This window comes from Nycticebus coucang, chromosome 4 (assembly GCF_027406575.1).
Source record: "Nycticebus coucang isolate mNycCou1 chromosome 4, mNycCou1.pri, whole genome shotgun sequence".
In the NCBI taxonomy this organism is placed as follows: domain Eukaryota; kingdom Metazoa; phylum Chordata; class Mammalia; order Primates; family Lorisidae; genus Nycticebus; species Nycticebus coucang.
Genome location: NC_069783.1, coordinates 9,364,457 through 9,382,543, shown reverse-complemented (window position 1 = coordinate 9,382,543; position 18,087 = coordinate 9,364,457). Strand labels below are relative to the sequence as shown.

At 50.6% G+C, this 18,087-nt stretch overlaps 1 protein-coding gene across 3 annotated transcripts in view; it reads right to left on the bottom strand.

The window, feature by feature from the left end:
• ATP6V1C2 (ATPase H+ transporting V1 subunit C2) overlaps nt 1–18,087 on the bottom strand; it is a 61,327-nt gene that overhangs the window by 13,651 nt on the left and 29,589 nt on the right. For all 3 annotated transcript variants that reach the window (XR_008379740.1, XM_053590030.1, XM_053590031.1), the window contains exons 4-6: nt 14,526–14,611; nt 6,703–6,797; nt 1,853–1,944 (exon numbers count right to left, since the gene is read on the bottom strand). Coding sequence is in view for 2 of the 3 variants with exons in the window: in XM_053590030.1 (XP_053446005.1) it covers nt 1,853–1,944; nt 6,703–6,797; nt 14,526–14,611 (273 nt within the window). In the remaining variant the exon portion in view is untranslated. The remainder of the gene's footprint in view (nt 1–1,852; nt 1,945–6,702; nt 6,798–14,525; nt 14,612–18,087) is intronic.

The window sequence follows — 18,087 nt, the reverse complement described above, 5'->3', positions numbered from 1 at the left end:
AGTACAACAAAAAAATAGCTGGGCATTGTGGCGAGTGCCTGTAGTCCCAGCTACTCAAGAGGCTGAGGCAAGAGAATCGCCTAAGCCCAAAGGCTGGAGGTTGCTGTGAGCTGTGATACCACAGCACTCTACTGAGGGCGACAAAGTGAGACTCTGTCTCTAAAATAAATAAATAAAAATTTAAAAAGACTGTGAAATGACCAACAAATCATCCATGAATGAATGAATATCACCAGTTGAGTGAAGATACTGAACCAGATGCTTGTTCAAGTCCTGAGTCTTTAAAAATCCACCAGTTATAAAAAGAAAAAAGAAAAACAAAACTAACAAACAAAATTCACCAGTTGTATAATCCTAGCACTTTGGGAGACTGAGGTGGGAGGATTGATTGAGGCCAGGAATTTGAGACCAGCCTGGGCAACAGAGTGAGACCTTATCTTCGCAAAAAATAGAAAAACAATAGCTGGATGTGGTGGCACATGCCTATAATCCCAGCTACTCAGGAGGCTGAGGCAGGAGGATCACTTGATTAAGCCCATGAGGCTGCCATGACCTATGACTGTGCCACTGCAGCCCAGCCTGGGCAACACAGTAAGACCCTCTATAAATAAAGAATTTTTTTTAAAAGAAGAAAATCTACAATTTGGTGATGCAGTGGGAGCAGACAGCCCAGCATGCTCTGGTCCCATGGCCCAGGGGCTCCTTGCCAAGACTGACCTACAACCCATTGGCATTTGGGGTTCCCTGCCCGCCCCCTGCCTTTGGCTTGCGCCCATTTCTGACACAAAGTCAGGCAACCCACAGCGATGGTTTCTAGCAGAAGTGCATCTTTCTGTTTTCTCCTACTACACTAATGTACTATTTGCTTTTTCCCCTAGAAGACAACTGGCCCAGTGACCCTCAGAGGAGAGAAGCAGGGGCAGAGGCCTCCCAGACGACATGCTCTTTGCTCACAGCAGTGAGGCAGCTGCAGGGGCGGCAGCTGGTTTTGGGTCCCCTGGGCCACTTTCCTGCTCTGGAGTGTCTCAGAGAACTAAGAACAGACCAAGTCCAGACAGAGTCTGGGGAGATAGGCAGCCCCTCCACACTGGTGCCACCTGTTCAGGAGAAGCCTCCCCAGTAGAGGCCCACCTGGTTCACACCTCCAACAAGACAATCCCTGACATCGTGGAATTTCCTTCCGCCACTTCCACCATCTTGGTAACCTGCTTGGGGGCCCAACAGGTGTCCGAAGGGTCCACATGGTGGCCCTTCAGGTGAGTGGAGAAGGTGCTTAAGTCCACAGCACCCACCACCCTGTCTGCCCCTCACAAAAGGCCACACTCTCTGGTTTGGTGCCTGTGGCTCAAGTGGCTAAGGCGCCAGACACATACACCTGAGCTGACGGGTTCGAATCAGCCTGGGCCTGCCAAACAACAATGACAGCTGCAACCCAAAAATAGCCAGGTGTTGTGGTGGGCGCCTATTGTCCCAGCTACTTGTGAGGTGGAGGCAGGAGAATCGCTTGAGCCCAGGAACTGGAGGTTGCTGTGAACTGTGATGCCATGGCACTCGACCTAGGGCGACAGCTTGAGGCTCTGTCTCAAAAAAAAAGCCACAGTCTGACATCCTGGTCCCAATGCCCTCTCCACAGAGCAAAGGCACTGGGGGCACATTCTGGGGGTGCCATCCTCGCTGCCTGGCCCTCTCCTCTCCTGGGGAGGCAGGGGTATCTGTCTGTCTGAACTCACTCTTCCTCTCAGGCAGAGGACAGACTCCAGGCCACCCAGTGATGGGAAGCACAGACTTTAAGCTCCGCCAGGCCTCCCCAGGCCCCACCCTGGAACTCATGCACAGCCTTGCAGATACGCACATGGACTTCTTCTCCAGGTTCTCTAAGGTTGTCTTCAGAGTGTTGTAGGCAGCCGTCCGGGTCTTCAGGTCTGTCTCAATCTGTGCCAGTTGCTATTGGGGAAGCAAAAGCTCCTGGTGACCACGAGTTATTGAGAGTTGTTGAACTTTTCAAAATGGCCACAATTGCTCATGGTGTTAAGGATAATGAATGACACAGCCCACTTGTCTGAGATGGCTGATGTTTACCTCCCTCTGCTCACCCAGGAGTCCTGGTGTTTGGCCCTCAGGGTGGGAAGGGCCACGGTCCCCACATTACAGGCCCCAAGGCGCTGAGCAGGGTTGGATTTTCTAGGGTCATACAAGTTCAACTTTCCCTTAATTTCAAGCCCATCCCAAACTGTCAGGGGTCCCAGCCCGTCTGCACTTCCTCGGGCTCTGCAGGGGGAGCTTGGGCTGCCTCTGACCCCCAACCCTTGGTGCTCACAAATGTCCATGTCCCCAGGAATGACTATGCCCACTTCCTAGCTCCTTTCAGCACAGAGGCAGGTCACTCCTCGCATGTCAAGGGGACCCCACTGTTCTGGAATCTGAGGGGCACATTCCAGATCCCCTCCCAGAGGCTGGCAGGAGCGGCATGGTGTGGGGGTGCAAAGAAATGAGACAGGCCCAGGCTCTTCTGCTTTCTGGCCAACTGGCCTCAGGTTTCCCATTCACCTGGCTGGAGAGATGAGTGATGAGCAAAGTGAAAGAAAATGCTCCCGGTGCCCAACTCCAGGAAAGCCTCAAAACAGCAGTAGATGTTACGATGACTAGTGCAATGGGGCATTTCGTGGTCACTGAGACTGGCATTTCTGTGTCACAGTGAGCCCGTTACACAAAGACCCAGCAGCCCCTGCCCCCAAGGGCTGACCCTGAATAGTGGGCTGCATTGGCATGGCAGTGGTTCCATGCACGGCATCCACTTTATGGGACACTGTGTGGCTGTCACCACTGCTGAGGAGGCCTCCTGCACTGTCCTGGCCATGGGGGCCACAAGCCACCGACATCAACAAGCTGCAGGACAGTGCACCATCCCTCAGAGGGAGCAGCTCAAGTGCCATTAGATGAAAAAATGCACCATCTGTAGGATGAGAACGGGGTCGCGTCTCAGGTATGTTTTGCATATATGGAAGAACCCACTTTAAACACTGGCTATCTTTTGGGAAAATAAAGGGAGTGGGGGTGTAGTGATGAGCATGGGAGGTGTTAATGTTTTCTTTCTTATTAAATAACTTTTATTTATTTATTTATTTATTTTTGAGACAGAGCCTTAAGCCATTGCCCTGGGTAGAGTGCCGTGGCATCACAGCCCACAGCAACCTCCAACTCCTGGGCTTAAGCGATTCTCTTGCCTCAGCCTCCCAAGTAGCTGGGACTACAGGCGCCCACACAACGCCTGGCCATTGTTTGGTTGTAGTTGTCATTGTTGTTTGGCAGGCCCAGGCTGGATTCGAACCTTCCAGCTCTGGTGTATGTGGCTGGCGCCTTAGCTGCTTGAGCTACAGGTGCCGAGGCTGTTAACATTTTCCTAATGTGCTATTTCATTTTTGGGTAAGACTAATTGCTTTCTATAACTTTGTAAACTTTTATTATGAAACGATTATAGATTCACAGGAAGTTGCACGCAGAGATCCCAAGTACCGTTCCCCAGTGACATCCTACTCTAAGGCTGCACTACCATACTCCTACTGTGCTATCTGAGTCTACTGTCAAGTAACAACTATGCCCTTCTTACTCAACAACTATACTGTACTATACACACAGCAACACTGTGGCACTGTGCTAGTAAACGATTCTGCACTGCACAACCGTGCCACACAGATACATGCTATACCACACTGCGCCATGCAGCTACACTACTATGCGACACTGTAAAACTACGGTTCAATGTCATAACCAAGAAATGGACAGGGATAAGATTTATAGCAGTTCAGCGCCTGTAGCTTAGCAGCTAGGGTGCCAGCCACATACACTGGAGCTGGCAGGTTTGAATCCAGCCTGGGCCCGCCAAACAATGACAACTACAACCAAAAAATAGCTGGGCATTGTGGCAGGCACCTGTAGGCCCAGCTATTGGGAGGCTGAGGCAAGAGAATTCACTGAAGCCCAAGAGTTTGAGGTTGCTGTGAGCTGTGACGCCACCGCCTCTACTGAGGATGACAGCTTAAGACTCTGTCTCAAAAAATAAATAGGGTGGCACCTGTGGCTCAGTGAGTAGGGCACCGGCCCCATATACCAAGGGTGGTGGGTTCAAACCCGGCCCCCTCAAAAATAGCTGGGCGTTTGGTGGGTGCCTGTAGTCCCCTCGGGAGGCCGAGGCAAGAAAATCACCTAAGCCCAGGCGGCGCCTGTGGCTCAGTTGGTAGGGCGCCGGCCCCATATACCGAGGGTGGCAGGTTCAAACCCAGCCCCGGCTGAACTGCAACCAAAAAATAGCTGGGCGTTGTGGCAGGTGCCTATAGTCCCAGCTACTCGGGAGGCTGAGGCAAGAGAATTGCTTAAGCCCAGGAGTTGGAGGTTGCTGTGAGCTATGTGAGGCCATGGCACTCTACCGACGGCCATAAAGTGAGACTCTGTCTCTACAAAAAAAAAAAAAAAAAGAGAATCACCTAAGTCCAAGAGCTGGAGGTTGCTGTGAGCTGTGATGCTACAGCACTCTACCGAGGGTGACAAAGTGAGACTCTGTCTCTAAATAAATAAATAAATAAGATTTATATATTTATTATGAAAAGGAAAATAAATTATTTCTTATCCTTTTTTTTTTTTTTGAGACATAGTCTCACTTTGTTGCCTTCCGTAGAGTGCTGTGGTGTCACAGCTTACAGAAACCTCAAACTCTTGGGCTCAAGCAATCCTCTTGTCTCAGCCTCCTGAGTAGCTGGGACTATAGGCACCCGCCACACACCCTGCATTTTTTTAGAGACAGGGTCTTACTCTTGCTCAGGCTGGTCTCAAACTCCTGAGCTCAAGTGATACACCCACCTTGGCCTCCCAGAGTGCTGGGATTATAGGCAGGAGCCACCATGCCCAGCCTACTTGTCCTTTTTCTATTTTCGCCACAAGCAAGGAAAAACTGCTGAGCGGTTGGAGCCAGAACAACAGCAGGAGGACAAGGGCTTTCAAGCTGGTGGTCAGCTCAGGTGCAAGTGCAGTTCTAGCTCTCCCCAGCTGTGCACCCTGCCACAAGCTCCCTGACTTCTGAGCTCCCTGCCGCAGGACTGCTGTGACATCATACCGGGGCTCCTTTGGCTAGTGGGGGAGCAGAGGCGTTGTAGAGGTCTGATTTGACAGACTCAGACGTCTCTCCTGTTGGCAGAACAACAGGTGTGGGGCATCACACACATGTTCCCGGCACAGGAAGGAATGGGGAAGCCAGCACCCCATGGCCTTAGCCCCACTGGCCTGTAAGAGCTGGTTCCCTGCTTCAGCAGCTGTGGGTCCTGGGCAAGTCCCCAATCTCTTAGGCAGAGCTGTGGGTCCCCTTAGGGTCAGGCTGGCCGTGTTGGTGGGGTGACACTCAGGACTCTGTAGCTTCGGGGGGCAGGGACTGCCCAACCCCCTCCTCCAGCCTATAGGGCACTTCCTCATTTAAAACCAGAGGGGGAGACCCCCACCTTGCAGAGTGAGATGGGAGTAAGAGAGCCCGGCATGGTTCCAGGCACACCCGGGTAGCCAAAAAGCTGGTGCCCTCCTTCCTTCCCTGCTCCCCTCCCAAAGCCGCTCTTGGAGTACACTGGGTTAGAGAATCCAGTTATTCTCTACAATGCCTCTGCTCCCCCCACATGTCCCATGGGTACTTCCCGACAGGGTGAGCCCAGCACCCCTGGGACTCAGAGAATCCCAAGCAGGCACAGGGTAGGGCAGGGCGTGGCCGGCACCACAAACAGCCTGGGGCTTTCAGTTCCATGGGAGCCAGGGCAGGGCCTCCTGAACACCACGCCTGGCACAGTGCTCCGGGCAGCCCCTCCTTGGGGGGCCTTCCAGGACAGCCTGGGACCTCCTTGATGTAACAGTCCCCAGCCTTTGGCCCAGCCTCGCCTCAAGAGCCCTGCAGAAGCTGCGAGGGCATGGGGCCCGAGGCCAACCCTCCTGCCACTTGGGGTGGTTGCTCCTCACGGTACAGACAGGGGTCCTTGTTCCAGGCCCCTGAGGAGCTTCTCCCTGCCCATCCCCTACCCGCAGAGAGCATATTGGGGGATCAGCGTGCTGTGGGGAGAGAGAGGGCAGGGCTGTTAGAAACAGCCAGCTTTGATCTCAGGAACTTTGTCAGTGCTCGCCCTTGGTGAAGAGACACAGAAGTCACCAGGGCTGCCAGACACCAACACATCCCCACCGGCCGTGCCATAGGGTCTCTATTTCATCAGTACAAGGGAGGCCACTGCCTGTCTGGGCATCACACAGGAGCAGATGCCTAAACCAAGCCCCTTACTTAAAGCTGACGGTTCTGCATGTAAATAATCACCCAGGGGGTGGGGAGATTGGGTGGTGGCTGGAAGTGTCAGGTTCCTAAGAGTAGATCAGGGTGGGAAAAGAAAAGAGGTAGGAGGTGAGGGGGTCTCACTCAGCCCCCTGTAAGGCCACAGCCAACCATATGGAAGGCCAGGTGACTAACCACTTTCCTGTACCAGGGCTGCCATGAGCCCCCACATTTCTGGAAGTCAGCCACACCTCAGAAACCCAGAGGCCAACCAGGGCCGGCTGGAGAAAGTGCGGGTAGGGGACCCCGCCCAGGGTTCCTCGCCATGGCTAGAATGCCAGCCTCTCACCCCGGAAGCCCCAGGCAGACCCACCTCCCATGGCCCAGGGTCCCCACACGGCCCCTCCACTCACCTTCGCTAACGTGTCCACCACGCCCACGAGCGGCTGCTTTGCGGGGTATTTGGCCATGTCCCATTCAAAGTGGGTCACAAAGGACGTCAAATCAACTGGAAGGACACAGATGCATTTCAGCAAGAGAGTGAACGTGCCACATGCCAGACCAAGACCGCTGAACCCCAGGCCAGGTGCCACTGCTGACACCAAGGAAGCAGCTAGTGACAACGCTGGTGGGAAGCAAAGGCCACGGTGGGAGCAGGGAGCTCTGTGCCGGTCGGGGCCATCGCCAGAGCCCTTGGCGGCACCCTACAGCCCTCTGGAAAACATACCCACAGCTGCGGGCGCTGTGACAAGCTCTTCTTCAGATGGCTGCCACCCCAGGGGCGGGCCATTTGGGACAGTTGCTTCCCCAAGAGGCAGAAGCAAAGTCAGGCGCTGTTCAGAGTGGGCACAGAGCTAACTCTCCACCTGGCCATATGCTCAAGCCACACTGCTCTGAGGGGTTATCCCTCTGTCTCCAGGTACCCCAAAGGCACATCAGAGAGCATCAAGCCAACCCCCATACCAGCAGCCTGGGGCTGGGGCTAGGGGCCACCCGATGAGGGCAAGCGTCTCCTGCCTCCTGCACCCAAGCTCTAGACAAGGCAATTTCAACCTGCATTGCCTATTTCAATGAAGGCATTTTTTAACATTAGCAAAATACCAGCAGATGTGACTTGGTTTTTACTGCCTGCCAGGAAAGTGCATTGCTCACTGTACACCTCTTTTTACAAAGTCTACAGTGAACAGAACTTCCCAGTGTTTGCATGCATTTCCTTTTTTGTTTTATTTCTCCCAAAACAAACAAAACCCCACTGCCTTTCGGGTGTTTCTGGCTACACTAAGTAGCTGTGGGGTGGAGGTGAGGGCCCCAGGATGGAGGCCAGACAGGAGCAGCCTGAATGACCCTTGACTCCCTCAGAGCCCCCAGGCCTCCAACAAGTTAGGAAGGAAACCTGTTTCCCTACCTGAGAAATGGGGGAGCCACACACCTCAAGTGCCTGCTCTCTTCAAATTAGTTCTATACACACTTCCAGAGCACTAACCGATCCAGCCGCCCTGTACTCTTGTGATACGCCGAGTCTGCAGTGAGCAAGACATTTGGCAGAAGCCTCAGCGCTGCGGTGGCCCTTGGAATCCCTGCACCCCCAGCAAGAGCACCCACCTGTGTGTGCCTGACCCCAGGCTCACAACACTCAGCCACGCTGCAAGGCACACAGCCCAGACACCCACCCTGGGCCAGTGCCAAGGTGCTCATAGTTTACAGGGAGGCCCCAAGGTGGACACAGCACCTAGGGAGCTCAGAGAGGAGGAAGAGCTGTACCGGCTCCTCCCGTCGAGGGCAGTGCCCCAGAGGGTGACGGGGAAGGGAAGGTGGCTGCGTGGTCCTCAAGGAGGATGCTGGGTGTCAGGTGACAAGGACTGGCAGTCTCGTGTGTTTGGGGGACAGGGAGTGAGTGGGTAGAGCTGAGGGAATGGGGAGTGTGGACAGAGGCTGAGCAGGAAGGACAAGGGAGGCACAAAGGCTTGCATCTGCACGTCACCCCACGCCAGTCACACCAGGGCCCACTTACTCAGCCCCAGTATGAGCAGGGACTCAAACACTGATGCCTCCAACTCTAACGGCAGGGCCAGTGGGGTTGCCAAACAAGTCTGCAGAGGGCTGCCTTGGTGGCACTTTGGGAGAGTCCTCCATGGCTGGCATGGGGTTAGGGGGTAAAGATGGTGACACTCAGAGGGGCTGAAGGAGCCCTAGGGAAGGGAGAAATGGCTGGCTGCTCAGCACTCAAGGCCAGTGACACCCAGATTTTAAGCTGAGTGGCCAGGTGGAGGGAGGAATGTGCTCTAAGCCACAGAGCCACACGGGCAGTGGGAGGGGACGGAGGGAAAAGGTGGTGAGCTCAGCTGACTTTGATATGTGGGTGGACAAGTCCCCATGAGGGAGATGGGAACAAAACGAGACTCAGAGGAGGAAACCAGGCAGGTGGCAGGGTGGCAGAATGCCAGCACAGAAGAGGTAGAAAATGAATTAAGAGAATCAGAATGGTGGTGCCAACCATTAAGTAGCTGACATTTGCTGATTGCTGACCTTGGGCCGGGACACACACATTATTTCATTTAATTAATTCTTCAACCCTATTAAGTACTATCACTACGCCCATTTTACAGATGAGGAAACTCTGGTAGGTGATGCCACCTCCATTATAAAATGAGAAGACGCGCAGCAGGCTCCGCAGAAAGGACAGACTGCAGTTCCCCTCCCTACCATGACCACTGTCAGAGCACAGCCACCCACCTGTGGGAAAGGGATGCCCGCTCCTCAGATACTTTCTAGACAACCAGGACCTGAGAGAGGTCTTCAGGAGAGTTCGTTCTATACATTCCCAACATTGATGCTGGAACTGACACAGGGAGTCCCGCCTGTTGACAAGAGCACCTCCATGGTGCTAAGGATGGGGCCCTGATCTGAGAGGATTCATGTCCTTCTAAGAAGGGCCAGCAGTGAAGAGTCTGACCGGTGTTCTCTCCCCACACGCATCCACCAAGGAAAGACCGTGTAAAGACCCAGCGAGAAGGTGGCCATCTATAAGCCAGCTCTCAACAGAAACCAGATCGGCTGATCTTGAACTTCTGGCTTCCAGAAAGTAAACATCTGTCCTTTAAGCCACCCAGTCTGAGGTATTCTGTGACGGCAGCCCAAACTGAGTCAGACAGATTTGGGTATTAGCGCAGGCATTCAAACAGATTTTGGCATTGCCACACCATGGTGGGGAAATGACCTTGTTAAAAGGATGCAGGCCTGGGGAGGAAGTGTGGGAGTCGGGCCATGGCAGCAGGGCCACAGCTGACCAGGAAGAGGGGGAGGGCTCCTGCAGCAGGAAGGGCAGTGGGTGCCACATCTGTCCTGGTCCCCTCTGCACAGGTGCCCAAAACGTCACCTCCACGTAAGCCCAGGCCAGGAGAGCCAGACAACTGATGTGCACTGTCACAGCCACCCCGCCCTCCTCTTCCGGCCCCTCCAGCACCCAAGGAAGCTCTACCGCAGCCAAGTCCTGTTCAGCTACCACTTTGTCTCCCCGCTGCTTTCATCCTTCAGCTTGCAGGACAAGATGAATAGGACGAATGGACAGAAGGTTCTGGAAGCTGCCCTGTCACCCCCCACACACACACCAGCCTGAGCTCCCTTACACTGGGATGCAGTATGGCCACCCCTGGGCCTCTCCCTCTCACGGGCTCCTGAGGCAGAGACTATGACTCACTCATCTGTGTCACCAGAGCCTGCCACAGTGTCCCACATAGAGCAAGTGCTCCATAGACATGCTCAGAACACTAGCAGAAACCTTCCTAGTGACCATGATTGTCATTAGCTCGCACTGTGTTGCTTAGAAGAGACACATTTCCGATCACTCTGGGTCTCCGTACATCTTTACCAAAGCCAAAGACCTCAGGGCATTCAGACCAAAGGGGTGAGGTCCCCTTTCCAGGAGACCCGCCCACCCCCGAGGATGCTGCACACAAGGGTCTCCCTGCAGGAGCCTCAAAAAACCCCTGGGTCTGTGACTGTGACCTTCCTTTTCCTGTCTCCTCTCTCATGTCCTGAACATCAGCCTTGCCCCAGACTAAGCATATAAGGACCCTTCTCTGTCCTCCCACAGTGTCTCTGGCAAGAAAGCCGGCTGCGGATAATCCATTCCTCCATCCTTTCTTCACTCATAGTACTGCAGCCTTCTCTCCAACACTTGGGAGAGAACAGCCCTCACTTCCTCTGCCTGGGCTGAAGTCAGTGAAGCCTGGTCGTGGGGGTGTGGGGAAAGCCATGTGGGGCGTGGGCTAAGGGCCTGTGAGGTCAGACTGTGACCCAGCCAGACTCGCCCCATGTCAAAGCATGCTGTACACAGGCCAGCAATTCTTGAGCAATAACAATTTCATCTAAGAACCAAAACAAGGCCTGCCTAGCAGGCAGCAGAGCACAGGACTGTGACCACACAGCTGCCACCGATTGCCTGGTTAGCCAGACAGGCCCTTGGGTGTTCCTCTCTTCTGCAGACATTCTAGGGTTCAGGCCAGATGACATGTGGTTGGCTCAGCTTCTTCTGTAATCAAAGCCATCTATGTCCTTCTGTGCTCCCAACTTGGCTGGAGGCAGAGAGCAAACAAAAACAAGAGGTGCCCAGGCAGAGCCACGGGCCTACGAAGTGATCATTACCAAGTCCATTTATAGGTGAGAAAAGTAAGACTCGGAGAGGTGACTTTCAAACCAGGTCTGACCAGCGGCTGACCCTTTTCAGCAGCAGTGCCCTAAATCCCCCTGGAGGAGACAGGATTAAAACGCAAAAGTGAATTCCTCTAGTATTCTGTCAATCACTAGTTCCTGGGTGCCACATAGAAGAAAAAGATTTCCTCATTCAGATAATACGGGGACAGTTTGGTTAACAAAAGTTTAAGAAGCTCTCTTGATTGTAAAACTTTTCAGAGCCTTTAATATGCTAACATGCATCGTGAAGGTTCAGAAGGTACCAAGCTACTACTGTCCTGGGCTTTTGTGGGCAGGTTTACAGTACATGCTATGGCAGCTCTAGACTTGGGAAGTTGTTGAGACCCAACTCACAAGAGGCCTAGAGAGAACGAAACATTAACCTAACAAAGCTGAATTTTCTCATGAGAGAGGCCACTGTCTGTCAGAGCTGGTGCCTTATAGACTGGAGATGGGTACTGCATGATAATGGCATCTAGCTTTAAGTTAAGCTTTATTTTATTTTATTATTGTTATTTTATTTATTTATTTATTTATTTTTGCAGTTTTTGGCCAGGGCTGGGTTTGAACCCACCACCTCTGATATATGGGGCCAGTGCCCTACTCCTTTGAGCCACAGGCGTTGCCCTATTTATTTTTTTGAGACAGAGTCTCACTATGTCACCCTCGGTAGAGTGTCATGGAGTCACAGCTCACAGCGACCTCAAACTTCTGGGCTTAAGCGATTCTCTTGCCTCAAACTCCCAACTAGCTGGGACTTCAGGCATCCACCATAACACCTGGCCATTTTTTTTGTTGTAGTTGTCATTGTTGTTTAGCTGGCCCAGGCCGGGTTCGAACCCGCCAGCCTGGGTATATGTGGCTGGCGCCCTACCCACTGAGCTATGGGCACTGCCCTGATCTTTATTTTAATATAAGATTAAATCTTCATGCCCTAAAGCCAATTTATGTGAAAAGTAGGTCTCTACCCTGGGTCAGCTTTTCAGTGTAGGAGTTGCAAGCCCTAACCTATGTTACCTGTTGGGATGTAAGATCAGTTGGTTAACTTGACAAAGTAATTTTTTTTTTTTGCATCAGTAATAAATCTCAGGGTGTCAAACACTGAGAGTAGGAAGGTATTTGGTCACTTCCAATCTGTAAAGGTTTTTATTTGCCATAAAATTATTTGTTATCTTTAGTTCCACCCACTTGAGCAAGTGGGAGAAAACCCAAAGCAAATGGCTCCTTCTAACGCTCACCCAGGAATGGCCTGTGGATACTGGGACCACCCCAGGAGGCTCCTTGCATGTGAACCCCATTGCGGCCAGATGAAGCCTCCCACTTAAGCTCCCACTATCCATAAAATGGGCAGTCTGAGAGTGGGCCAGCAGGACACCAGCTACCACCATCAAGGCAGGGAAAAGACCACAAGCAAAAAGATGCAGAAGTCCACCTTGAACTCCGCAGAGTCAAAGCGGTCCCAATTTCCAGGTGGCATGCAGTGCTGCCCAGGACAGGCAGGGATGACAGGAGAAAGGGAGGAAAGAGATGACATGTCCATAGCCTATGTCCATGAAATAGTGGCTATCTGTGTCATATGGATATCGTGACCAAGCTACGAGGCTGTTACTTGAGAAATTATTGCAACGTGATCACTGTACCCCTATAACCAGACTGAGATTCCACCTTCCCAGGGACATGCAGCCATCACACTGAGCACACACACAGCAAACAAGGCACAACCTACTCTTCAAACACTTCATTTTTTCCTTCAAGCCTGCAATATAATAAGACGGCATTATTCCACCACATAGACGCACAAAGCCAAGATCACATTTGGGAATATGAACATTTATATTTGTCAATTTAAACACATAAATTAAAAGGCTCTTAATGTTTCCAGGAGGGAAAAAACATGAATATATGTTGTCTTTATAACAAAGGACATAAATATTACATGTATAATAAATACAGTCATGCACTCATGATGGGGATATGTTTTGAGAAATGCGTTGTTAGGTGATTTCGTCATTGTTTGGACATCAAAGAGTGCAATTCCATAAACTCGGATAGTAGAGCCTTCTACACGCCTAGGCTAGATAGTTTAGCCTATGGCTCCTGGGTTATCAACCTGTACAGCACTGTACTGCAGGCAATTATGATGCAATGTTATGTATTTGTAAATCTAAACATATCTAAACATAGAAAAGGTATAGTAAAAATACAGTATGTTTATCTTATGGGACCATCACTATACATGTGGTCCACCATTGACTAAAATGTTATGCAGTGCCTAACATTTTTTTTTTAATTTTTATTTATTTATTTATTTTTTTGTAGAGACAGAGTCTCACTTTACGGCCCTCGGTAGAGTGCCGTGGCCTCACACGGCTCACAGCAACCTCCAACTCCTGGGCCCAAGCAATTCTCTTGCCTCAGCCTCCCCAGTAGCTGGGACTACAGGCGCCCGCCACAACGCCTGGCTATTTTTTGGTCGCAGTTTGGCCGGGGCTGGGTTTGAACCCGCCACCCTCGGTATATGGGGCCAGCGCCCTACCGACTGAGCCACAGGCGCCGCCCAACATTTTCAATATATATGCACGGTTTCATGTAAGTCTAATTCTCTCTACATATATTTGAACATTTAATTCTAAAGTTTCCAAAGTCTCAAAAGCTTTTGTCTCACACATTTTATGCATGCACAGAGTATGCACATAATTCATGAACCCCAAACACCATTGGAATCTAAAGATTTATCCTATCAGCACGGATGAGACAGAAACTCCAAATGCAAAGTAACACTACACTAAGCGTGCCCCTCTGTCTCCCATTTATTGGGCAGCAACTAAAGACTCATTGAAGGCCAGGCACAGTGGCTCATGCCTGTAATCTCAGCACTCTGGGAGGCTGAAGCAGGAGGATCATTTGAGGTTAAGAGTTCGAGACCAGCCTGAGCAAGAATGGGACACCATGTCTAAAAAATAGCCAGTAGTCCCAGCTACTCAGGAGGCTAAGGAATGAAGATTGCTTGAGCCCAAGAGTTTGAGGTTGCTGTGAGCTATGACACCACAGCATTCTACCCAGGGTGACATAGTGAGATCTGTCTCAAAAAAGGAAAAAGAAAAAAAGGACTCATTGGGGGTATTCCTTGAGGAATGAAGGCATTTTTCACCACTCATTAGGGAAAATGGATAAATTAGCTGGAGTGAGGTACATGGGCAGAATTTCCCACATGGCAAGAACAGAAGCTGACGGAGAGGGCGGATAGGCCGGGCAGATGGGTCAGACAGCAGGAGCAAGGCTTAGATCCCATAAGCCCATGTTCATGCCCAATTTCACTGAACTTGGCCACAGCATGAGCCATATGCCTCAGGAACAGCAGAGCCATGAATGTAGAAAGGGGCATGGTCCCCAAACCTGGCAGTGCTGTGACTAGAAGGAGAGGACAGCCTCTGCCCAGCATGCCAATTCAGAGCACCCGTCATCACTGTGTAGCCACAGCGAGGGCTGTGATGGGTGTGAATAATTGGGGAAAGGACCACATAAGAATACTCCATCCACCTACCTCCATTGGCCAGAAGGTTCTCCTGGACCTTCCCCTTTGAGTCCTCCATGACTTCTGCCACACTCTGGGCCATCCTCTTTATGAGGCTTCAGAGAGGAAAGAAAAAGCCAGTTAGAGTAGGAAGCTGCCCTCGGAATATTCTCACACACTGCTGGCAGGAAAAGCAGCTGGTGACAAGCTTTAGGGGAATATATTTGGCAATCTCTATGGAGAGGCTTAAAATGTCCACTGTCTTTGAACCAGTAATTCCACTTCTAAGAAACCATCTTAAGGAAACAGGACAAACAGAAAAAGCTTTCTAAATAAAACGATGTTCTTTGCAGCACTGTTGGTGACAGTAAAAACTGGAAACCACTGGAAGACAATAGGGAACTGTTTAAGTAAATGATGGTATATCCAGCTGAGAAGTTATTAGGCAGCCATTAGAAATAAAACTTCAGAGAATGTCTAACACTGTGGAACAAGGCACGTATTATCACGCTGCATGGAAAAAACCAACACACAAAATTACCCAGATAGTATGCTCGCTGGCTGCAACTACATGAAAACATTCTTCCTACTCCACATATTTTCTGTAGTACTCTGGTATTGCTTTTGAAATTAGAAAATTAAAACTTCGCCTGCAATCCTAGCACTCTGGGAGGTTGAGGTTGGTGGATTGCCTGAGTTTAGGAGTTGAAGACCAGCCTGAGCAAGAGTGAGACCCCAGCTCTATTTAAAAAATAGAAAATCTAGGCTCTGTGCCTGTAGCACAGTGGTTACAGCGCCAGCCACGTACACCAAGGGGGTTCAAACCCAGCCCGGGCCAGCTAAACAACTGCAACAAAAAAACAGCTGGCATTGTGGCAGAAGCCTATGTCCCAGCTACTTGGGAGGCTGAGGCAAGAGAATCGCTTAAGCCCAGGAGTTTGAGATTGCTATGAGCTGTGATGCTACAGCACTATATTGAGGGCAACATAGTGAGACTCTGTCTCAAAAAAAAAAAAAAAAAATACAAAATCTAGTAAGGCATTGTGGTGGGCACCTGTAGTTCCAGCTACTAGGGGGGCTGAAGTAAGAGAATTGCTTGAGCCCAAGAGTTTGAGGTTGCTATGAGCTACGACACCACGGCACTCTACCAAGGGTGACATAGTGAGACTCTGTCTCAAAAAAAAAAGAAAAAGAAAATTAAACCTTTTTTTTTTTTTTGAGACAGTCTCACTTTGTCAACCTCAGTAAAATGCTGTGGCATCATAGCTCATGGCAACCTCAAACTCCTGGGCTTAAATGATTCTCTTGCCTCAGCCTCCCAAGTAGCTAGGGCTACACGTGCCCACCACAACACCCAGCTAGTTTTTAGAAATGGGGTCTTGCTCTTGCTCAGGCTTGTCTCAAACTCCTGAGCTCAGGTTATCCACCAGTCTCAGCCTCCTGGAGTGCTGAGATTACAGATGTGAGCCACCTGTGAGCCCGACCTATGAAAACTTTTTGTCTCCTGAAGGCTTTAGAAAGTATGAGAAAGAAAAGGAAATTACAGGAAGGAAATTTTGAAGCAAAAAAGCTCAAATTTGGCATGACCCTGCCAATTGCCAAATGTATGCACGAGTTAAGCCAAGTTGATTTCTTTTTCTCTTTTTTTTTTTGAGACAGAGCCTCAAGCTGTCGCCCTGGGTAGAGTGCTATGGCATCACAGCTCACAGCAACCACCAACTCCTGGGCTCAAGTGATTCTCCTGGCTCCACCTCCCAAGTAGCTGGGACCACAGACGCCTGCCACAACACGCGGCTATTTTTTGATTGCAGCCGTCATTGTTGTTTGGTGGGCCTGGGATGGATTCGAACCCGCCAGCTCAGGTGTACGTGGCTGGCGCCTTAGCTACTTGAGTCACAGGTGCCAAGCCAGCCAAGTTGATTTCTTTAAGCCCCAGTTCTGTTATCTATAAAATGCAGATTATGCTGATGTTACAGAATCATTAACATTAGTATAACTCACCAGGCAGTAGTCACCTACCTAATAGCAAAGAAAGCCTGCCCCAGGAGGCCAATCAAGTTGTAATCTGACTGGAAATCAGGTCACACTAGGCTAAAGTTTGAAGCTCTGATGATCCAAATCTTTGCCTCAGGCTCTCTCTCCACATTCTCCCAGCTCCCAGGAGGGAGGTGTGTTTATAGGAAGAGCAGACTCAGGCCACTGAATCCCAGATGGAGTACAAGGTCTTCTGCTGTTGCAGGCACTGGCCAGCTACCCTGGCCACCCAGAGCACAATGCCCAGGGGCCCAACATGGAAAACCGAGGCAGAAGCACATGGGAAAGCCCTTGATAAAAGCTAAGAAGGGAGGAGAGAAGGCTAGCAATTTGCTTTCCTGATTATCTAAGTAATACATGTTCATAGTCAAAAACTGGAAAATGCAAGTAGAGAGTAGTTAACCAAAAACAAACACCCAGACCCCCCCCCACCCAAGAGGAAACACACTTGGTGTTCTGGCATACTTCCAATGGCTGAAAGCCTGTAGGGTTTATGTGACTTGAAGTCTTCTTTTGATATCAGCTGTCATTTAATAGAGTATACTCAGTGACAAATATTTTTATTTAATCCTCATGAGAATTCCCAAAAGGTGAATACTCTCCCATTTTACAGATGGGGAAACTGAGAAGTAATGTGCAATCCCCCAATCCAGTCCATGCGAGGACTCCAAAGGCAAGGTTCTGGGCCGCCATCTTTACAGTGCTTGTGGCCCACCCTGGCCTTAGATTTCCGCCAACGTGTGGCATTTCTTAGAGTAGTAGTTAATAGCATCTTACTGATTATAACCATGGGCAAGTTACCTAACTAACCTCAGTTTCCTCAGTTGTAAAATGGAGATAATACTCCAGGCCTCACGAAGTTCTCTGGGGAGTTTGGTACAATACACATAAAGTGTCAGGTCACTGGGAGTTTGAGGCACCTGGAGATGTGCTCTGGGTGAACCGGGTGGATTGCTTTGGGCTCTCTGCCCTCTGAGTCTCACCCAGGAAGATCTGGTAGGAGATGGGGGGGAGATCTGGTTCCTTCCCAGTTCCAGTAACATCAGACCCCTCATCCCTCCAGCCAAGGGATTGCGACAGCGTCTCTCCACCAGCTCAGGTTCCTGCATTATCCCTTAGGATTCTCCTAAAATCCACAAACAACTCTGAGTCTTTCTTTTTTTTCTTTTGAGATGGAGTCTCACTTTGTCACCCTTTGTAGAGTGCAGTGGCATCACAGCTCACAGAAACCTCAAACTCTAGGGCTCAAGCAATCCTCCTGCCTCAGCCTCCCAAGTAGCTGGGACTATAGGCGCCCACCACAACGCCCGGCTAGTTTTTCTATTTTTAATAGAGACGGGTTCTTGCTCTTGCTGGTCTCAAACTCCTGAGCTCAGGCAATTTGCTCACCTCAGCCTCTCACAGTGCTAGGATTACGGGTGTGAGCCACCCTGCCGGGTCTAACTTTGTGTGTCTTTACAAGAAGGCCCTCCTAGATTACATTAGTGTGTCTTCAATCATCTGTTGGGATTTTGACTCAATAAATCCATTTGTTCATTTATTTACTTATTCAGCAAAT